General features: G+C 43.9%; 2 protein-coding genes across 11 annotated transcripts; both read left to right on the forward strand.

Moving 5' to 3' along the window:
- Positions 1-5,276: 5,276 nt before the first annotated feature.
- On the forward strand, positions 5,277-9,726 carry LOC101756394 (DEAD-box ATP-dependent RNA helicase 42). 10 transcript variants are annotated; one of them, XR_002678220.1, is made up of 5 exons: positions 5,277-8,639; positions 8,876-8,945; positions 9,031-9,099; positions 9,250-9,298; positions 9,398-9,726. XR_002678220.1 is itself a non-coding variant. In XM_004972723.2 (2 exons), exon 1 carries the CDS (start codon positions 5,394-5,396, stop codon positions 8,589-8,591), a length of 3,198 nt encoding a protein of 1,065 aa, XP_004972780.1. In that variant the 5' UTR covers positions 5,277-5,393; the 3' UTR covers positions 8,592-8,639; positions 8,876-9,726. The 10 variants fall into 10 exon arrangements, 1 of the variants encoding a protein (XP_004972780.1); XR_002678219.1 differs by having other exon boundaries at positions 8,876-9,099; positions 9,250-9,367; positions 9,460-9,726; XR_215362.2 differs by having other exon boundaries at positions 8,876-9,099.
- Positions 9,727-11,975: 2,249 nt separating this feature from the next.
- Positions 11,976-15,201, forward strand: LOC101757085 (zinc finger CCCH domain-containing protein 56). Its single transcript, XM_004972724.3, has 3 exons — positions 11,976-12,171; positions 12,295-13,198; positions 14,619-15,201. The coding sequence occupies exons 2-3, from the start codon at positions 12,388-12,390 to the stop codon at positions 14,900-14,902; spliced, it is 1,095 nt and encodes a 364-aa protein (XP_004972781.1). The 5' UTR covers positions 11,976-12,171; positions 12,295-12,387; the 3' UTR covers positions 14,903-15,201.
- The last annotated feature ends 8,125 nt before the right edge of the window (positions 15,202-23,326 follow it).

Consider the following 23,326-nt stretch of genomic DNA (forward strand, 5'->3'; position numbering starts at 1 on the left):
CCAAACTCATCTCCTACCAAAAGGACCTCCAACCTGGGCATGCATTCAAGGCTTGGGTCCATTTCCTTGTCTTCTTGGACGATGATGTTTAGTCTTGTATGTCTTCGACGGTGCGTGAAGTGCTAGCGACCAGCTGCAAAGGTAAGAGAAGGGGTCGTCTTCTTCACCCTAGTTCTTAAACATCTTTGTGGATGATTTTGTTGGAAACTTTTTCTGAAAAACTTTTGCAAATATTTCTTTTGAAAAACTTTTTAGAGGACTTTTTTTTGAAAACTTTGGCAAAAATTGAATTTTTATTTTTTTGGAAAATGTTATTCAAATAAATCGTTCAAATAAAAAAAGTTGTTGCAAACTTGTACAATAAATTTTCCCAAAAGAGTCTTTTTTAAAGCTGAAACACTAAAAAAAAGAGAAACACGACCAATCGACCACCATGCTTCTTTCCTAAATGGGGTTATCAGAATCCAACACCACCGCTTGGGCTGTCCCAACTCGTTACAGTTATGATTCGATCGGTCCATGAAAATATTCCGACAACCACCCCTCCCATTCTCTATTTATTTTTTAAACTTTTATGGGAGCTATTTTGTGGCATAATTGTTTATTCCTCACATGCAAACAATACAACCCAATTGTTTTTTCCTATATTTATTCGCTCGATCCATATAGTTTTATTTTACTTAGACAAATATTTTTTCAAGTTAAATATTTTTTCTCAAACTGGTAGAGGTACAAAACATTCTTTTGTTCCACAAATTTGCAGGGATAAGGGCAAGTATTACAATATTTTTTTACGGTTTCAATCCCCTCTTCTGTTCCTTTCTCCATTGTTTTGCTACTGGTTATGAAAGGTTGTGAATTTGTTGTATTTATGTAGTACAGATCTACACCACCATGGTTCTGTCAGCCTCTTTGTTCATACTGTGAAGGGTCCCAATTTATTTTTTGTTCCTGCCAGTAGCATGGTAAAAAGGTGAGGGTTGTGATCAAGATCGTGCATTCTTTGCTTCTTTGGTTTTGACGGCTCTGGTGGGTTTTTTGTTGCTTCACTTGCTTGGACCGCACGGTGCAACTGCGAATGTGAGCTGCCGTATAGACTTATAGCTGTCTAGCGTAGATATTGTACTCACTCTCTTATTTGGTGCTGGTTTGAATGAAACATGAGCTTGACCTATTGATTTCTAGCTTAGTCATGTCGTAATTTTAGTTGATGTTGTAATCATCATTACCTTGCCATGCAGTTTGTCTCCATTTAAAAAGTGTGCATGCTTTTGTATTTTGAAGACATGAACGATGGAGGTGAGTTTTCATAATATATAAAATTTAATAAACTAATTTAATGTTGTATGTATCGGTACTTTTTCTATAAGCTTAGTTAAAGTTTGACAAGGACAAAAACTAAAGTGACAGATAATTTAGAATGAAGAGAGAAGTACACTATCACATTTCGATTCTCAAATGAGACTTTTGTGTTTTGTCATAGGCTGTGCCATTTTCGGCTAGACAGTGGTGGAGCTAGGATTTGAACTTAGGTATGCCGAGCTAATCATCCAAAATACAATACGGTAAAATTAAACTAATAATTTAGGAACAAATCGGTAAATATAATACGGTAAAATAAAACTAATAATTTAGTAACAAATCGGTAAACAATAGTAACATGATAAAAAGGTCTCGTAATATCATGAATTCAACAGTTAAATTAAAAGGTCCATAGATTGTAATATAGATAGTTCAAAAGAAGCTTACAGACCTCCATTTCAAAGAAAATTATAATATTACTTCTTCTCTGGCCTACGATTTCTAATGGACATAAAAGTCTTAATTATATCTTCTTCATCTACTTCAAATAAAATATCTTTCTCAAGAATGTGACAAGACAATCATCCAAAATACTACCACACATCTTATTTCTCAGCTTACTCTCGATTAAAATCATTGCACAAAAAGCCCTTTCAACACTAGCTGTCGCCACAGTAGAACTAATACCAATTTGAGAAGCAAGTAAACCAAAACAAAAATACTATGCCTCTTTATTTTAACAAGTTTAACTGAGAGGTCAACAAGATTTTGTAGGCCTTTGAAACTATCATCTTATCTCACATCATCAATATAATTATTGAGCTGCAATTCAAGTTTTAGCAAATTTGTGCTTATGATGTCTTGTGGATAAAATTCAGCAAGTCTGCGTATCTTTTGTGCATCAAATGAAGCAAATGAATCAGTAGGATTGAAGGCAACCATACAAGAAAGCAACTCCATATTAACTTCATCAAATCGATTATCAAGTTCTTGACTAATATGATCACCCCAAGATACACTTCCCTTCTAAAATAATCATCATTTGTTTCATTTTGGGCAAACCGTCATGATATTTCATAAGGCACATAATTCATCTCCAATGGAGCAACTTCAACACCATGTTTGTTGCGAAATAAAGTGACCTTTTGAAGGAATTGATTCCACCCATTAGATCTCAATTGTTTCATTCTACCCTTTGCCACACTAACAAGAGACATTGCATTCAGGATACCTTGTTCTCTTCTTTGCAAACATTGAGACAATTCATTTGTGTATCCAAGAATAACAATCATTAAGTGTGCACTAAAGACAAAGTCAAATGACTCAAATGCTCCAATCATAGTATCCAATTTTGGCCAGTCACTCCTTTGTGTAGTATCTTATCCAAGGGTGATCAGTACATTACGGATTGTGGGATACATAGCTATAATGTTCACAACAGTTTTGAAATGAGACCCCCACCGAGTGTCACCGGGCCTAGCCAACCCCATTTCTTGGTTTAATCCACTACCAGTTTTTAGTTCATCACACTGAATTTCTTTCATGATATTTTTGAAGTTAGCATCTCGACATGCCATGGCGCTTACAAGAACTTCCAATAATATTTAGCAACATAGATACTTGATCAAAAAACCACACACAATCATCATTTCCTTTAGCAACAGCAACAAGAACAAGCTGGAGTTGATGTGCAAAGCAATGGATATAATAAGCCGAAGGTGACTCTTGCATGATCAATGTTTTCAGTCCTTTAATCTCTTCTTTCATATTGCTAGCCCCATCATAACCTTGGCCCTGAATTTGAGTTATTGTCAAGTCATGACTAACAAGTAATGTTTCAATTGCTTCCTTAAATGATAAAGAGGTAATATCATTTACATGAACAACTCCAACAAAATGCTCACATGGTCTTCCCAAATTATCAACATAACACAAACAAAGAACTGTTCTTTATGTGATATGTCACTAGACTCATCAGCTAGAATTGCAAGGACTCCTCACCAAGTTCTTCAATTATTTTCTTTCTAGTCTCTATGGCACAACATTGAATATTATGCTTTTAAATCTCTAGGCTGGTTAAGGTGCAGTTACCTGGAGCATTGTTGAGGACACACTTATTCACTTCTTCACAATTGGCTACAAGAAATTTCAGAAGTTCGATGAAGTTCCCTCTATTGCTTGACTCCTCACTTTCATCATGTCTACGGAGTGCTAATCCCTGATGGAAAAGAAACTTCAAACAACAAAGTGAATAAGTCAATCTGGTCTTAGAAAGATGACGATCCTTATCACTCCACTTCTCAATTTGATCATCAATTGCTGCATTTGGATTCATAAAAGCTAATGTATCTCTCTTCAGCTGCCTTGTGTGCACCAGATTTCATATGTCTGATAAGCGCTTTGTCTCCTACATTCCAATTTCTCCAGCCACACACAATAAATGCATTTGTCCCCTTGCTTTTTGATTTTTTTTATTCTTGAATAGGTAGCATAGAAAGCAAAACACTGCATCCTTCTTGATGCTATATTCAACCCATTTGAAGTTATAAAACAAGACAGGAGTGCAATTTCTGTTTGCAATTTTTCTTTTTGGAAAAGTATGTGAAAATGGTTGGAATGGATCTTTAAGATTATATGCTCTTCTAATTGCATCTTGATCATTAACATGATAACTTGCAATGAGCAGCCTTTCACCTGGATCATGTGGAAGCCGATTGACATCATAAACCAGCGGCTCTGGCTGTGGTGGTGCCTCTAGCTATGACAATGCCTCTAGCTGTGGCAATGGTTGTGGTTGTGCTGAGACATCTTCATTTACTTCAGAAGGACCAGATGGAATAGGATTCAGAACCTCCTCTATTATACTCTTTTCCTCTTGAATCTGCCCTTCTTGCATAATTGGAACCGGAACTGAGAAAAGTGATGTAGAAGCAGCAAGCTTCTTTGCAGCATGTCTCCTAAAAAGTGATGTAATATCTCCATCCTTCTTTATAATTTAATAATTCTAAAAAAAATTATGCAATGTATCAATAATAAATTTCTGCGATAACTAACAAGGCATAAGCAATTGAGCAATGCACTAATTAGTAGAGCACATCAACACAAGGAGCCAAGAACACATCTACATAATTTCATATCAGAGCACTAGCCGGCTAGGTTTGAAATACCTTGGTGATAGTCTGATAGGTCTTGTCATCTTGGATCCGCGGGCGTGGAAGGGAAGGTTGAAGTAGGAGCATGCGGAGGAGGTGTGGATGTCGAGGCAAGAGGGCGGAGGAGGCCGAATCGAGGCAGGGCTGCCGGGATTTGGGAAGAAGGGTGTTGGGCTCTTCGTTGCGAGCTTCGTGGTGAAAGAAGCGCGAAGGTCGGAGGGAGGACTAGAGGAGCCGGCGATCCGCTCGTCCGGCCATCCCCCGCCGGCGGTTGGGCAACCAATAGCCCGCCTTGCGCTCGCCGCAGTCCGTCTTGGACTCGGAGGATTGGAGCTTCGCGAGTCACAACGCGAGGAAGATTGGCGCAGGCCGACCGGAGGGGAATAGATGTGAACCGCAATATTTTTTTTTACTAATAGGCTGGGCCGATTCTTAGGGTATGCCACCATTAGCTCTTTGGAGAGCACATTTGGAAGATCATGTGTGCATTTGAGCTGTGTTGTCTCCGGCTACAGGAAGATCATGCTGTGTTCAAGCCTCAATGATAATATATGCAGAGAAAATACAATAGCGTCAACAACTTTCAGACCAAAGCCTGTTTCCATCGTTCAGCACTTATAACCATTATTCAGAATTGATCATCTGGCTAGGCGAGCTTAGCTTTTCATAATTCAGAATTGATTTTTCTTCTGAATTTGTTCCGCCTTCAGGGACCTGACATGACAGACTCCGGATCGAACCCGGCGCCTTGGACGAAGGCGACGCCGGTTTTCTCGACCGAATGTTATCGCCAAAATAAATCTTTTTAAAGCAAAATTCCAGGTCTGTCCCTGAAGGTGAGGTGGGGAAAAAAAATCGCAGCACGAAACGAAGCTCCCCACCACCGCATCCGGGTCTAGGGTTTCCGCCTCCCGAACCCTCCGCTCGCCGCCGGCCGCCATGGGCTCCGGCGACGACGAGCGCTCCACCTCCAAGCACCACCACCGCGACAAGGACAAGGACCGCGAGCGCTCCTCGTCCCGCCACCACCGCGACAAGGACCGGGACCGCGAGCGCTCGTCCTCGCGGCACCACCGCGAGGACGGCGACCGGGACCGGGACCGCCACCACCGGGACAAGGAGAAGGACCGGGATCGCGAGGAGCGGAAGGAGCGGGAGCGGGAGGAGCGCAAGGCGCGGGAGCGGGAGGAGCGGGAGCGGGAGAAGGAGCGGGCGCGGGAGGAGAAGGAGAAGGAGCGGGCCCGGCGGCGCGAGGAGAGGGACCGCGAGGAGCGGGACCGGTCGTCCAGGCGGCGCGGGGGCGAGGACGGCGAGGACGACGAGGACCGCGACCGCGACCGCAAGCGCCGCCGCCGGTCCTCGCACCACCACCACCACCACCGCGATGCGGAGCCGGAGGCGGCGCCGCCGCGGGAGGAGGAGGTGGACGAGGAGGCGGCGGAGCGGCGGCGGCAGCGGAAGAAGGAGGAGGACATGGAGGCCGAGCAGCAACGGCTCGACGACGAGATGGAGCGCCGCCGCCGCCGCGTCAAGGAGTGGCAGGAGAAGCGCCGCGAGCAGCAGCAGCAGCAGGACGGGGGCGGCGCCGCTGGCACTTCCGCTGCGGCGGCGGCCGAGGCTGATGTCCCCAAGGTGGGGAAGAAGTGGACCTTGGATGGGGAGGAGTCCGATGAGGAAGGGGATAAAGAGGACGGCAATAAGGCTGAGGAGAATGGCGGCGCAGGTGACATGAATGTGGATTTGCCGAATGGGGGTGGCGATGCCAACGGTGGTGCTGCTATGGAGGAGGATGAGATTGATCCGCTCGATGCCTTCATGAACTCCATGGTGCTGCCGGAGGTTGCGAAGATGGAGAGTGCTGCGGCAGCAATGGATACTGCCCCTGCTGAAGGTGTGGATGATAAGAATGGTAAGAGCACGAAGGATGCTGTTAGTAATGGGGATAAAAAGGGGCCAAGGAGAGCGATGGGGAGAATTATGCAAGGGGATGATTCAGAGTCGGATTACGATGATGCTGACAATGAGGGGGCCGGAGAGGAGGATGAGGATGATGAGGAGTTCATAAAGCGTGTCAAGAAGACAAAGGCAGAGAAGCTTGCAATTGTTGACCACTCAAAGATTGACTACCAACCGTTCCGGAAGAATTTCTATATTGAGGTGAAGGACATTACCAAGATGACAACCGAGGAAGTGGTGGCCTACAGGAAGGAGTTGGAGCTCAAGGTGCATGGAAAAGACGTGCCCAAGCCAATAAAGACATGGGTGCAGAGTGGGATGACTAGCAAGCTCCTTGACACCATCAAGAAGCTTGGTTTTGAGAAACCAATGCCTATACAGGCGCAAGCGTTGCCGATCATAATGAGTGGACGTGATTGTATAGGAATTGCAAAGACTGGATCTGGCAAGACTCTAGCATTTGTCCTCCCGATGCTGAGGCATGTTAAAGACCAGCCGCCTGTTGTTCCTGGAGATGGCCCTATTGGGCTTATTATGGCTCCCACCAGAGAGCTTGTGGTGCAGATACATTCAGATATTAAGAAGTTCTCTAAGGTACTCGGCATCAACTGTGTTGCAATCTATGGAGGTTCGGGGGTTGCGCAGCAGATTAGTGAATTGAAGAGAGGTGCCGAAATTGTTGTTTGTACACCAGGAAGGATGATTGATATCCTTTGCACTAGCAGCGGAAAAATAACTAACCTTCGTAGGGTGACTTTCTTGGTGATGGATGAAGCTGATAGGATGTTTGACATGGGTTTTGAGCCTCAGATTACTCGGATAGTTCAGAATACCAGGCCAGATAGGCAGACGGTTCTTTTCTCTGCCACATTTCCACGGCAGGTGGAGATACTGGCACGCAAGGTGCTAACTAAGCCTGTTGAAATTCAGGTGGGTGGGAGGAGTGTTGTGAACAAAGATATCGCACAACTGGTTGAGGTGCGACCAGACAGTGAGAGGTTCTTCAGGCTGTTAGAGTTGCTTGGTGAATGGTATGTTAAGGGGAAAATTCTTGTTTTTGTTCACTCGCAAGATAAATGTGATTCTCTGCTCAAAGAGCTATTCCAGCATGGGTATCCATGTCTGTCTCTTCATGGTGGTAAAGATCAAACTGACCGTGAATCAACTATTGCTGATTTCAAGAGCAATGTCTGCAGCTTGCTGATTGCTACTAGTGTTGCTGCTAGGGGCTTAGATGTGAAAGAACTTGAGCTGGTTGTCAATTATGATGTCCCAAACCATTACGAGGACTATGTTCATCGTGTTGGGCGAACAGGGCGTGCTGGAAGAAAGGGCTTTGCTGTGACTTTTATTTCTGAGGAAGAGGAGCGGTATGCACCTGACCTTGTTAAGGCCCTGGAGCTCTCTCAGCAAGCTCTTCCTGAAGACCTGAAAGCCCTAGCTGATCGGTTTATGGCGAAGGTGAAGCAGGGCACAGAGCAGGCCCATGGTACAGGTTATGGTGGTAGTGGTTTTAAGTTCAATGAGGAAGAGGATGAAGCCCGAAAGACTGCAAAGAAGGCTCAGGCAAGGGAATATGGATACGAAGAAGACAAGTCAGATTCAGATTCTGATGAGGAAGGTGGGGTGCGTAAGGCGGGAGGTGACCTGGCAGCACAAGCTATTGCCAATGCTCATGCAGCTGCTGCTATGGTTGCAAACAAGGCCGCTGCTGGTAATGCTAACCAGCAAGTACCAGGAACTGCGGCAGTCCCCTTGATTCCTTTACTTGCTGCAACTAACCAACAAAATGATGAAGCCACAGCTCGTGCACTTCAGGCTGCAATGAACTTGCAACAAAATCTGGCGAGGATACAGGCTCATGCAGTTCCAGAACACTATGAGGCTGAACTTGAGATTAATGATTTCCCACAGAACGCCCGCTGGAAGATCACTCACAAAGAGACATTGGCTCCTATTCAGGACTGGACTGGTGCTGCTATCACTACAAGGGGAACATATATTCCTCAAGGAAAAATTGTTGGTGCAAATGAGCGCAAGCTGTACTTGTTTATCGAGGGCCCGACAGAGTCATCTGTGAAGAAGGCGAAAGCAGAATTGAAACGTGTTCTTGAAGATTGTGCCAACCAAGCTCTGAATCTCCCTGGATCTGCTCAAACTGGAAAGTATTCTGTTATTTAAGCTATGGAGCAGACATCGGAGTGGCCGTGTATGGGTTTTCTTGATAAGGTATGCATGATGTCGGTACCATTTTCCATAGGTTAAATATTTAGCTACTGTTGTGTGGACACTATACAATTATTCTTTTTGCTACTTTAAGCTGAACTCTCTTGGAACACTTTATCTTACCTAACTGATACATTCTCATTTGTCTTAATGCCTTACATTAGTCTGTTCAATGCTATTTTTGCCTGTGTACTTTATGTACTGACAGTTTTCTGGATTAATTTTTTTTTGCTTTGCAGATTGTAATGGCCGCACCACGGAGCCATTGATGGATACTTTTCTTTGCTATTTTTTATAAGGCAGCTAATGGTTACTTGCTATCACATGGTTATTATGGAATTGTTGGGGGTGTTTCAGCAACTTCTACTGACAGGTTTTGGTTACCTTTGGACAGAAGGCTTATAGCATTGGCGGTGGCTGGCCTGCTAGTGGTGTAACGCCAAGGAAGGCACTCAGCTTTCTGGTGCGGTTTTGAAAGTGATGGTTGTGTTATGGATACTGTTCTTATTGTTCCCCTTGAAAACTGATCTATTGTTTGCTTGCTTATGGATTCTGTTCCCCTTTTTATGAGAGACAATACAAAGATTGTGTGACTATGGTCTAATTAATCCAGGTGTACATTTGCCTGTTGGGAAGCTGGGAAGCTATAGTTTTCTCTGTTGGTTCGGCTCTGTTAACCCTTTATTACTTGTGTGCTCTGATTCTAGTGTTTTCTTTTAGTGTTTAAAAAGGTGCAGTGATGTTCTTGTTTTGGTCTTCAGATGCTCTGTTGTTACCGTTGCAAGCGGAGGAACAGCTTAGCTATGTTTGTGAGCTGCTGCAGGTCACGGTGGTGGTGGTGATGGCTGATGCTGCTGGACTTCTGGATCATATGGTTCAATTGTTGTTACGTTTTTCCTTTTGGATCATATCGTGTGAAGAGGTTTGCTGCTTATGAAAAATGGATGGATGGTAACATTTGGTTTGGTTTCCTAAACTTGAGAAAATGTGGATGACGTGGGGCCAATTTTACCTCCTTTTTTTTCATCGTGCTATAATGTGCTCCTGTAGAGTATGGAATGGTATGCTTGATTCCTGATGAGTTATGATACATTACTTTCGTCCATGATCAACGCATTTGCGGAGTTCTGCTTCTGCAGTTCATCTGATCTTTGTGAAAGTGTGCTTGCTATGTTGCTCGTTGCGCTGTTCTTATATAAAGAATAAGATGAGCCGGAAAGAGTTGGTTTGGTCTGATGGACCCGATTCTGCCTTTTCTTTGTCACGTCGTAATGTCGTATAATGTGCTGGTCCGCATTAGTAAGAATGTGAAACGATGCTCCTGAATCCAGATGGTACGCTTTCGGTGATCCTCTTGGAGCGGAGCTTGTGGATCGAACAGTTAAGTCTTGATGTGATATTTCTGAAAGTATGTTTGGTGTGCTGCTACTTCTGTTTTCTGAACTGTCATGAGCACGAGAACATGCTAACGCAAAATGATGTATGACCGCTGCTCGGCCAGCTCCAAGGATTGGGAACAAATGATCTATCCCTACTCATCCTCGGCCTCCGTCTGAGCTTCATCGCTGCCTGCCAGCGCCAGCCTCTGTTCTCTTCTGGCGTTGTTTCGGTAGATGTTCTATCATGTTTCTAGGACTTTGTTTGGCGCGATGGTGTTTGAGAGAGCAGCTTCCGTTGCAGCGGTGTTGGGCCACAAGCCTGCAATGAGTTCCTCTATCCATCTATATTTTTGGTTGAATTTATAATGTCCATTTTGGTGTGTATTTTTTGGGTGGAGCACGGAAGTATGAGAAGGGGGTGGAGCACTGGAAGTGTTCTCTTGTTACCCATTGCTGTCATCCCGTGTCGCGTGTCCCGTGTTCCTGAGTTTACGATTCTGGAATCTGGGGTTGCCTCTGGTTGTAATCTGACTTTATAACCGTGCGAACAATCTTTAACAAATGACGGAGGTTACCCGCATCTTGGCCAACTTTTGCAGTCTGTCTCCACCTCGCGTAGCAACTGAGTTTTCCGCCCATGTTACCCTCATCTGCATACCACAGTTGGATCAGCAGGCAATTCGTTATTTAAAATAAGCATTCTTTCTTGTTCACCAGATTGTTCATCACAGCTGCTATCCGAACTAGAGGCTAGTTTTTGTTTTTTTCTTGTACCAGCTCACCCTTGTAGCATGCCATGCATGATTTTCTAGGTGTATCTCTGAAACCCGAAAGCCTAATGAACTTTACGTTGGACAAACTGAGCTGATAAAGGGCAAGAAAAGGACAGATGATCGGCAGTCTCATTATTATATTGCGACATAAACTGCATTTTCAACCACCTTTCTACCATGTTCTAATCAAATTATCCTTAATTAGAATTTTTCTAGCTGTACTTTTGAGTGAAAGCGTAGTCCTGGGACCTGAGTGAAAGCGTCGTCAAATCTTATTCTTTGCATAGTTCTGTTGGTAATACAATCATGTCTTTTTCATTGTTCCAAAACTACTCCATCCTGAAGCCACCATGACTGATTTTGTCTGCTCTGCTGTTTCTTTGCAGAACCTCATGTTCGCAAAGTACCTTCTGGAGAGCAATGACCTACCAGCAGCGCGGGGAATAATCGCTTTCATGACGCTTTGCTATTTTGTGATCTGGCGAGCAATTCCATTCTACAAGGTCGTCTTTCTTGAAGACTATGCTATGGGCCCTCCTGATTTGGATGCCGGCAGTGAAACACCGCCTGAAAAGATGTCAACGCTCGTGTAATGTAATCAGCGTAAATTTCAGAGAATCCTGGGTATGTTGCCGTTTCTGCAGAAAAAAACTTCAAGACCTGGTTTCTGCGCCACAAACCATTAAATCTGTGGCTCAGCTGCAGCGGCGAAACCTTTGGTTTGTAGCATATAAGAAGAAGAGGGCACCTCGAGTTTGGATTTTAGGCGCCCTCGGTAATACCATGGCAGAGTTTGCCTTTGTGTATCGCAGTAAGTTTACTGTCTCGATAAAGTATTTTGCACTAGAGTGTTCTCTGCCTTCAAAACAATGTTCATGTGTGGTATCGAAAAAAAGAAGAAAAATGTTCATGTATATGTTGATTTCGTACCTATCCATTGGTTTCTCTACTTTGCTTGGTGTTCCGGATCTAATCACTCTGTCAGGGCATGCTGTTTCGCGATGGAATGGAATATGGGATCAGCTGCCAGAGGAAATGGGCTGTAATACCGGAGGAAGTGGCAAGGCCCATAGGCCATGCTGCTGGCAGCGGGAAATGGGCTGATATCCTGAGAAAGTGCAAAGGCCCATAGATATATGGGCCAAGGCCTAACCTAAGACGGGCATGAAGGATGAATGAATGAATGCTCACTCTCATCGTCGTCGGTTAGCTGCATCGACCGTCGTGGTTCAGCGGGTGGCGCGGGCGGCGACGGCGTAGGCAGGCGATAGGGTGGGCGGCGACCCGGCCGGCGAGCCGTTTGCGCACACCCTATCGCAAGGGCGCGTCGACCGTCGAGGCACCGGGCTTCGTGGGGATCGATTGATTGGTCCCCCTTTCGCTGTGAGCAACCATACCCAAACCTTCACTTCGCCCTCCCCCGATTCATCAGCCGATTTCATCGCGGATTTCCTAGTCGCGGCGTGCAACTAACCGGAATCCTCCGTCGATCCGTGGTCCGACCAGGCTCTTCTTCTCCGTCCTCTCCGGCGGGCGCGCGCGAGATCGAAGGGTAGGGTTTGGGCCCCAAAGTTGGGGACAGCGGCAGCAGCTGCAGCGATGGACTACACCAACGCCATCCACATCATCCCGGACGCGGCCGGCCCCGACGCCTGGACCAACGCGGCGCCGTCCGCGGCGGGCGGGGACTCCGCCATCTGGGCCACCGAGGACGACTACCGCCAGTGGAGCGCCGACCCGGGCTACGGCGACCGGAACCCCTCCTCTCGGGCGGGGAGCGAGCAGCCGCCGCCGGGCAAGAAGGCTCGCGGCGGGGGCGGTGCTGGCGGAGGTGCTGGCGGCGGTGACGGCGGGGGCGGCAGCAGCACCAGCAAGTCCCGCGCCATCGGCAAGATGTTCTTCAAGACCAAGCTCTGCTGCAAGTTCCGTGCGGGGACCTGCCCCTACGTCACCAACTGCAACTTCGCGCACGGCATGGAGGAGCTCCGCAAGCCACCGCCCAACTGGCAGGAGATCGTGGCCGCGCACGAGGAGGCCACCGAGCAGCGGGAGGAGCACCAGATCCCCATCATGACCTCTGGTAGCGTCGTGGCCGGGGATGGCGGAGGCGCCGGCTCGCAGGGGGGAAGGGCGTACAAGGGCCGCCACTGCAAGAAGTTCTACACCGAGGAAGGATGCCCCTACGGCGACGCCTGCACATTCCTGCACGACGAGCAGTCCAAGGCGCGGGAGAGCGTGGCCATCAGTCTCTCACCCACGGTTGGCGGTGGGGGATACAATGCTGCCGCTGCTGCCAATGGGGCCATGGTGCAGAAGCCGTCCAACTGGAAGACGAGGATCTGTAACAAGTGGGAGATGACTGGATACTGCCCCTTCGGGAGCAAGTGCCATTTCGCTCATGGAGCTGCTGGTGAGTCTCTGGCTTCATATGCGCCTTTTATCATTAATTTGTTATACTTCCTGCTTCATCATCCATATAGTGCCTAATGTATTCAATTATGGTTCAACCTGTGCAAAAGTTGAATGTGTCTACTCTTTCACTCTTTGTATCTTTCAAGTAGTTTGTCTATGATACATAGTTTATTATTACTTCTAGTTGAAACATTGTCTATAATGTTAGCTGTCTCCATTTCTATTCTGACCCTGTTTCGGATCCTAGGTTTGATAGGTTGCAATATTGATGGTATTTCATGATTAGCAACAATATATATTGTAGTTCAATTTTGAAATATTGTCCATTGAAATATTTTTCAGTCTTGTGTGGTGCAAAGTTCATGCTTTGTTTTCTAATACAATAGTGAATTACTAGACGAAATCTTTTGGGGTTAGAAGATGTTTATGGTTTATGAAGTAAACTATGCATATGCTGGTAGATGTGGTTTCTTCATAGTGGTTACTCTTATTTGAACTATTGTTTCGTCAATTATTTTTCAGTCATGAATGATTGAAACTTGGATGTATGTATGCTAGTGAATTGCTAGAAGAAATCTGCTGGGTCTATCAGATGTTTATGTTTAGTAAACCTTGCTGTAAGGTGTGGATGGGTAGAAGTTCCTACGCGGTTCAAGATGTTCCAAGCTTTGGGATTCCTGATTGAGGCTGTGTGGTCCAGAATGTCCCTCTGTACTTTTGTGTCCTCAAATTACGGGTACATTATGTTGAGTTGGGTGCCAGCAAGGGGGAAAAACCCTTGCCCAATGAAGCTTTTTACTTACTGAAATGTGCAACTTGGTACTACATCAAGTTGTAATTTAACATGACGGTTTCATATGTTTTGCCCTTAGTTCGTGCCATGTTTTCATCCTAGATACTCCCTCTGTCCCAAATTATAGGCCATTTTAGCTTTTCTAAGTACATAGTTTTTGCTATGTATCTAGATATACATTATGTCTAGATACATAGTTTACTACGTATAAAAAAAAGCCAAAAAACGACTTATAATTTGAAACAGAGAGAGTAGTTACCTCTGTTTTGTTCAGAGAATGTCACATGCCCAGTTACCTCTGTTTTTGAGTGTTTGTGTTTTTGCTGCCTCAGGGTCAGCTATGGACATATGAATTTCCGTTGCAGTCTTTATCCTGTGAATCTGTGATGCCTCAGCTGTGGATACCTGATATTTCTGTTGCATTGTTTATCTTGCATAACACATTTCCACTTCATTTATATGGCGGAGGTGATCATTTGCTAGAAAGGGACTAGTGTTCATTGCAATACTGAAATTACTGTTAGGTGGATGACTGGTGCTTGGATCATGTGCTTTAACTATCTTATTTGAACACCCCGACTTCTTTATGTAAGTTAGTCTTATCATGTTGTGTCTATAATTGCAGAACTTCACAAGTATGGTGGGGGACTTGTCGACATAGACGGCAGGGATGTCGCGTCCACTCCCGACTCGAAGCAAGCTGGTGCTTCTGCAAAAGCTCCTGCAGATTCTGCTGCTGCATCTACCGCGATACCCCCTCATGCAGACGTGTACCATCTAGGCATCCAGTCACAGCGTTCCACCAACCTCAACCAGAGGTCCGGGCAAGTGCAAAGGCCCATTCAGAAATGGAAGGGACCTGACAAAATCAGCAGGATCTATGGCGATTGGATAGACGAGAATGAGTAGGAAGGCAAGCCCTCGCCTAGCATCTGGCTGCCTTCGCCTCAGCTGGTGCAGGCCGCTTAGAAGTCATCGTTGGCACTGCAAAACCTGTCTCAGAAGTATGTGCGGTGTTAGTCTGAATATTATGTTGCTGCAGGTCCTGTTGTATCCATGCTTAAGTGAAGATCAACTCTGCAAGACCTGTATTGGGAAGGAAAACTGCTAGAACATAGCATGGTCACTTGTTCTGTTGTTTAGTTGAACTCAGTCTCACTGCTCTGCTTGTGTAATTCGTGTGCTAGTAGGAGATCATATAGCTAGTAGTCATAGCGCATCCTGATTCCTGAAAGCCTGTTGGTTTTGTTTCCCGGGCTATTGCTGGGCCGAGTAGCCCAACCTTACTCTGTTGGCTACTGGGCTTAGGGTTGAGTATTCAACAACCCAACTCTAGATTTTGTTGCAAGTGGACTACATGCTCACTTAACATTTTAACAAACAGCACATACTAGTACTTTCCTAAAAAGATGTATCATAAAGTGGAGATAATCATTTCCTATAAATGACGTCTTTGTTAAGTGTTGGTGTAAACAAAAGCCGATAGCTATAAAACATTATCAAACTGTTCGGTTGGAGGAATCTTGCGAAACATTTTCCTTTGCATATTGGAATCCTGGCGTGCTTGGCATCAGTAAGCATTTTTAACAACCTAATTGGATGTTTGGAACTAGAGCACATGTGTATGCATATATCCTTTAATATTCCCTCCGTTCCAAATTGTAGGTTGTTTTGACTTTTCTAAATTCATAGATATTATTATGCACCTACACCTACACTATATCTTGATGCATAATAATATCTATGAATCTAAAAAACTTACAACGACTTATAATTTAGAACGAAGGGAGTAGATTACTTCGAATCATCTTATCCAATAAAACTATAGGCGCACGCAATTTGTGACATTGCACTAAAGAAATGGCGAAAAGGGCACTCTTGTCCTCGATACTCCATTGGAGAAAGCAGAAAACAATCCAAAGTGCCGGAGTGAGAGATTGTTAAATCCTAGTCCATGTACCCCCGTGTCCCAATGTGATAGAATATTACATGTAAGATGATAAAAATTGCATCTTAGTCAGGAATATAAAAGGCCATAAGCCAATCATAGGATAGCATCTTATTTGATTATCTTAAGTATAAACTACAAGACAAAATCTACTGAGAAGAGAAAGTAACTGAATTTGGGTAAAGAATGACCAGGAGATCAGAGATTCAGAGGAGAGGAGGTACTCTCATGATGCAAGAGTGGGAATTAACCAAACCAGGACCTAAAAAGGGCAAATTCGATGAAACAGTTCCTTTCCTTTTTCATCACCATCTTTGCTTGCACTTGCAGAGTGAGAGAGCGACCCGTTTCGCTCATCGAATTAAAAGTGTGCGGCTGCACTTGGCAGTCTCGATCGAAAAGACAAAAGCAGTTGATGACGGATTTGATACATACATACATACATACATACATACATATATATACATATATACATATATACATATACATATATATATATATATATATATATATATATATATATATATATATATATATATAACTCGTAGGCTCCACGTAGGCATCGATCGTGAAATGTGCAGCACATATTGTATGTGAGCGTTGGTGGCGTCGTCCGAATTGACTACTATACTGTTGGCGAGATGGAGTCAGCTGGCCATCGATCGGTGGCGACCACCGCTATCTCGGCCGTGCAATCCGACGTGGCAGGTGATAACTTCGAGGAAATTCAGAAGCTTCTGGCCGTCTAGCTGGAGCTGCCGCATCAGTTTCTGTGTGAAGCAGCTTCTGGTCTCTCTGCCAGCCTGTCGTTACCAGGTATGTTTAGTTTCACGGACTAGTCCTGTTATGTTGAATGTTTAGAGCCTATTTAAGAGTATTAAATATAGACTAATTATAAAATTAATTGCGTAGATGGAGATTAATTCGCAAGACGAATAACATATATTTAATACTATTAATTAGTATTTAAATATTCGATGTGATAGGAACTAAACTTTGAACTAAAGAACCAAGCAGGCTCGCTAACCGCTGGTGTCAGCATCGATCCGAACCTTTCCTTTAGTCAGTCAAAACCGTTCTACAACCGTTGGATGAAATTCTTGCTATAATTTTTCTAAATGTAAAAGAATTATGACTTTTGATCTCTTGTTAAATTTCCCAAACATTTAATTCGGTGCACTCCAGGATTTGAACCGTATCTAATTATAATCGGAACTATATCCAGTGAACTCACCGGTCTATGCATGCTTCTCCGTTTTATTGGCTCTAGAGCATGTTTGTATGTCACATGCCTTACCAAGTCTTTGACCGGCAAATAGTTTGCTCACAAACCAGCCTAAACTTGGGCCTTGTTTAGTTTCCAAATTGGAAGTGGCAAAGTTTGCATTTTGCCATAAATATGCAACTGTAGCATTTCGTTTGTATTTGTGAATTATTGTCCAAACATTGACTAATTAGGCTCAAAAGATTCGTCTCGCAAAGTACAACAAAACTGTGCAATTAGTTTTTGATTTCGTCTACATTTAGTACTCCATGCATGTACCGCAAGTTTGATGTGATGGGGAATCTTCTTTTTGCATAGTGCCAAAGTTGGAAAAATGAGGAACTAAACAAGACCTTGGCATCAAATTAACGGTCAGTTTGATAGGGTTACAACTCCTCTTATTTTTTTCCAGCTTCTTCGTGTAAAACGGCTCCAACTTCTTTAATATTTTATTAAAGGTGGAGCTATTTTTGATCAAACCATTTAGCTAAAGCTGTTGGAAAAACCGGAGCCGCAGCTCTGCCAAACTAAACGAACCGCAGCCGAATTTCTAGCGACTAGCGTGCGTAAAAGAGACGAGCCTCGAGCATAGCGTATTGGACATGCTGCTGGCACCGACGACGATCAGAGCTTGTTGCTGGTCAACAGACACCCCACGTGGGCTCCGCGGTATCGTTGGCTGCCGGAGCAGGACAGATCGGATCTTGGGAAACGCGCCAGAGCTGGTGGGGGATTAACTTAATGGTTATTAGCTTTAAGTAATCTTTAATTAGCATTGCATGTGTGCTGCACGCTTGAGGAACCCACTCCTATCTACAGGTTCCCTCCCATTTCCTTCATTCTTTGGGAGTTTCCTTTGACATGTTGATTTGTTCACATGTTTGTATATGTTTGTACATGTTCAGTCATGGAGTAGATGCAATAGTAATGTTTTTTTTTCTCCAGACCATTTCTCTGTTTATTTTTTCTAAAAAATATCAATGGTCATACGTACTATGCACATTTACAATACTACTAGCTAACAAGAAGCTTGATATGCACTACTTGAGGAAACTAATATTCCCTCCGGTCGGGAATACATGTTTTTTTTACTGAGTTAGTAGAGGAAGTTCCTATCTATTTTTTTATAATTCTTTATTCTAAACCCGTTTAATTCGCTTTCATGAAGAGTCGAATCCAAACTTGCTAGGTGCTACTGCACTCAGGTGCTCTAACCATTAGGCTAGAGACTCTTTTGCCGAAATACATGTTCACACCCAGAGATGTTTGCATTAGAAGCAGGCTAGACCCAATAGGTTGGAATGTCAAGCATTCCCGACCAGAGGGAGTACAAGTAGGGGTGGGATTAATATAGCCTAATAAATTTAAAGATCGAACTTAATAATATCGGGTTCAAATACTATATATTTTTGAACTTATAATAGACATGTCTGAATTGGATTATATTATTAAGGAGGCGTGATAGCCATACACGATCCATTACCACTCCTAATTACAAGAGATGATCATAACCTTCATACTCGTATGCTATATTCACATGTTAATCAGTTAGTTGGTGCATCAGAAAATAATGCATGTAGTAAGTCTTTGCTAATTCATAGCCCCCCCCCCCCCAAAAAAAAACTGTACAATAAAACAATGTTCATTTATACAGTAATCCTTACGAAATTCATTGGTTTTCCCCTAACAAGCTTGCAACATGAAGCGCAAACACATGCGCATACCTATATACTTCTCTGTGAATTTAGTAGGCATGCACTTCACGATATATAAGCAACTAGCTAGCGAGATAAGATACATATATAAACAAATACCCCCAGACTTCAATCTTGCTTGGAGCATAGATTCTTATGCAAGCAATAATGCTTGTCTTGTTGTCATGTCCAGTGTAGTGGCACATATATCTAGGTCATATTCCACACCGCCTTTGCCCGCAAAGTGCAAGCAGCAGAGTTCTTTCCAAGATTACTCAGGTTTTGATTTGAGGTTGAAGTGACGTATAATATCCAAATATCGTTTTTTTTAGAAAATACCGTGTCCGCCGATACTGGTACGTGTATTCGTATCCGTGTAGCCTATGAGGAGATCGACGACCTCTGCATACGTATAAACTGCTGCATACTGGGCATGGCTTGTCGTCCTGAAATAAAGGTCGGCCAAGCAAGAGGATCGGAGTCCCTCGGAGACGACGGCGGCGGAGGACGAGGCAGGGTAAGGAAAGTGCACATGGGTGCGCGCACGGAGCACGACGGCATGGCGGCCGTGGGTAGTGCCTGCCTACCTCTACCTGCTGCTGCGCTTGACCGCATAGACCGCACTGCACATGTACGCACGGCGGCATGGGCGATGGCTGGTGCTGCCGCGAATACAGGCAGGCGCACGCACGCACGCACACGCACGCGCGCGGCCATGCCGGCCGCCCTGACAGGTGATGACCTCGCCGGCCCGGCCAGCGGAGCTGGCGTGGGTGGTGGTGGACTTGACCGGTAGCGATTGGACGGGGTGGGTCTCTGCAGAGTGCAGGGGGGGTGTGTGGCGCCCGGGATCTGCGGGGGCGCTGCCGCTGGCTCCTGCAGCTGATGCTCTCTCCCTAGTCTTGCGAGATCATTGCAGTGGCCTGCACAGGGAGAGGAGGCGAGTCCCGAGGAGGTAGCTAGAGAGTAATGGGCACCCTCGTGGCCGACACCTGCAGGCCTACGTGCCCCCGATCTCCCGCGCGCACGCACGCTCACGCACATGCACAGGTGCCACACGTACGCACAACGGCACAAGCCCCGGCCCACCCGCATGCGCGCGCGCAATCCTTGTTACGAGTCCATATCATGATATCAGGAGAAAGCAAATCGGATAATATATCTTGTGATTTACGTGCTGCCATATCCGCTCTGACTATGATCTACTCCCACGGATCATGAATGTCAAGAGCATTGTACGGTTTGAAGACAGCTTTGCCTTCCTCTTCTTCCTTGATCCATTCTGTGCCTTCAACCGACGGGTAAAGAATGGAACTGAATCCTACACCTGTACGTGAAGCTACTGTGACCTCTGTATACTCCAAACACCTGAAACTGCTGCACTGCAACATTGCAAAAGTTTCCTGTGGGCATCAATTGGAATCCCAGTAACAGTTTACAAGCAGACAAGCAAATGAAAACATCCTGCTATGTGAGCGGAGAGAAATCGAAGAAAATATAGAAAAAACCTATAATTTGATTAGAAGGAAACAATATTTTGAATCATTATTGGATGTTGCCCCACGGTACAGGATATTGGAAATTATATGACCCTCTTTGTGCTTAGATATGGATAACCTCTTAAGTCTCCCACATGCAGATAATGTAAGTGTACACGGATAATGAATGCTAAACGCATTCTACGATTCTTGTTGTTCTAGCTTTCTTGTTCCTTGGTTCTGTGCGCCTTCAACTGACGGCACAATTCCTTATTTGCCATTTACCAGCAAATTTTGCTATTATTGGTATCTTCGGAACACATCCTAGTTACTAGTTCTAGTGTACAACAGTAAACGAAAACATCGTGCATTTGTGATCGGAGAGCTAGAGATCAGATGATTTTTGTACAAAAAAAGCCTATAATGGTGATTATAAGGAAATAGTATTTTGAAACATTATTGGATGGTGTCCCATGGTATAGGATAATGGAAATGATATGATACTCTTTCTGCTTAGATATGGATAACCTCTTAAGTCTCCGCACATGCAGATAATGTAAGTGTACATCGGTACATCACATCGACCGTGCAATTTGCTCATCGCTGAGAAAAAGGCGTGCGCAAAATGCACTCACATTTCCCCTAAACAATCTGCACCTCGAGACATACATGCCCAATTGGGTGAGGTAAGACACAGAGCCATCAACAAAGATATATAGGAACCATTGACATACAACATTTATGTATAGTTTTGTTTGTGCCCTAATAAAGTAGTTATAGCAATAGACTTTTCTGTGTGTTATCTCCAAACTTTCCTGCCCTGTTTCCTTGATTTCATTGATCTAACCACTGATGATGGTGACCCGGCCCAGCCATATATGCATGTGAGGTTTCTAAATATCTTAATTTTTAACTTATCATCAACTTATTCAACTCAATTGGGCAAACTAAGCGACAACCTGTGTTTTCCTCTTTTCTTCCGCTGATGTTAGTGCACCAAATTAAGTTACAACGAAATTGCTTTCTTTAGTCGTATCATGACCCTCGAGCTGGCCTTTGTATATATACAAAGATATCATCCATCTTGTCACCATCTACAGCTTGATCAATAAGGCGAAAACGACACATTGCCTATAAAAACTATGACCAGCTACCATTTCTCTTTCTTTTTCTGATTAGGTACCTACTAGGGCGGTTGGTCAACTTTGACAGCCAATCAATCAATCAATGTTGCATTCACACAATCTTAAACCAATTCAATCAGCAAGTACATCTATAATGCACATAATATAAAACTACTGTGCGTCCAAGTCTCTTTCATTCAGATGGCTTTAATTTGGTTTCCGTTACTAATAGTAGACTAAAAAGAGATTGTAGGTTTTGATTTTATTGTGGTGAGTAGATTAAAGATCTTGAGAATCTTAGTAAGATCTTGGTCTCTTTTACCTTTTCTTTCTTTTACCATAATCATTTCCAGTGTGATTAGATAGGGCTATAAAAAGTTGAAGCATCTTTGTAATTTATACAATTGTTAACAAAAAGTACCTAATGGTGTAAATAAGGCTAACTTGCTGTCACTATCCAAGTATCCATTATATTTCCAAATGGTATGCGTATATTTGGATTTTAATTAATACAGAATCAAATTAAACTGAAACTAGAAATTTCTAGGAGTTGTATCATGTGAGCATCTGCATGGAATTGAGTGACACATTTTTGGAAGATGATGATCTAGAATTATATGCCAAGCAATTGTCATCAAGTATATATATAAGATAATCACAGAGGAGCAAAAATGTTTGGTGCTAAAACCGATCGACCATGCATGTAGAGGGCACACTTGGCACACTTATACCATTTTGGGAACATATACATAATGCATGCATTGTAACATTTTTCTTACAAAAGCCCTACAAATGTTAATGTGTTGGGATGTGTTACTGATGATTTGTCTATAGATCAATTGCATATTTGAATAAATCTAACTGGTCGAGTTTTTGTCACACCCGGATCTATATGTACGCCAGGATCTAGTTTCATACATATAGTGACATCATTAGTGAATAACAGTAACAGTATCACGTAAAGGAATATAAATAAAGACTTACGAGTCTATCAGAGATATACAGCTTAATCCTGGAAATGAAGGCTCCAAACTTCACAGTCAATCGACTGGGGGTTGCGTACGCCTAGAACTCAACATCATACTTATGGTTCAGGTACTCAGCGAGGTCACAAGAAATAACCAGAATAACGATTTAAGTCAATCTTCAAGTTCCATTATCATGTAAGGGTCTAAGCTGCTCTTGACCGTGAGCATGGCTGATATATTAGTTTTACACTCTACAGAGGTTGTACATCTTTACCCACAAATCGCATAAATATTCAGAAGAACTTTAGACCCAACCATGCTGTGTTGATCAGGCACTCATCACACTATCGAGGTGTGACTGCATAGGGACGCTATGAGATCTTTACAAAGATTCCCAATAAGTGGTAACCTGCTAAGGTTTCAGGTTGAAGCAGAGCATAAACCTCTCTCAAGACTGCGAAGCTACCGTAGAGCAGATCAGACTGAGGGCCGGGTTATACCCCATCAATGCCTCCCCTCTTGCCCTTTCGGTAAGATTACCCCAAACTAGAGTCTTTAATTAATCAGCCAAGACCAGAGCCATATAGTCCTTGTGGTTGTACTATTTTCCTGGGTGGTCGCTCTATGTTCCAATTAATACATGGTATTCTTGTAAAATAAGCATAGATAGAAGGATGGTTAGGGACACTTGCCTTTCTCCAAAGAAAAGTTACTCTTACTATTGTTCAGCTCTTGCTCTTGAAACTCTTAATCTTCGAATCTTTCGAATAGCAATCCTTCTACTCGAAGCAATTACCGACACAAACATACAAGGAAACAAACAAGTACAACTAAGAACAATACACCAAAACAAAAGA

This window comes from Setaria italica, chromosome VI, assembly GCF_000263155.2.
Source record: "Setaria italica strain Yugu1 chromosome VI, Setaria_italica_v2.0, whole genome shotgun sequence".
Lineage (NCBI taxonomy): Eukaryota > Viridiplantae > Streptophyta > Magnoliopsida > Poales > Poaceae > Setaria > Setaria italica.

What these genes read in the sequence shown, in the direction of transcription:
- LOC101756394 (XM_004972723.2), top strand. Translation starts at nt 5,394, where the DNA reads ATGGGCTCCGGCGACGACGAGCGCTCCACCTCCAAGCACCACCACCGC.
- LOC101757085 (XM_004972724.3), top strand. Translation starts at nt 12,388, where the DNA reads ATGGACTACACCAACGCCATCCACATCATCCCGGACGCGGCCGGCCCC. An exon ending in TTTCGCTCATGGAGCTGCTG is followed by an intron (nt 13,199 to 14,618) that starts GTGAGTCTCTGG and finishes CTATAATTGCAG; the next exon opens with AACTTCACAAGTATGGTGGG.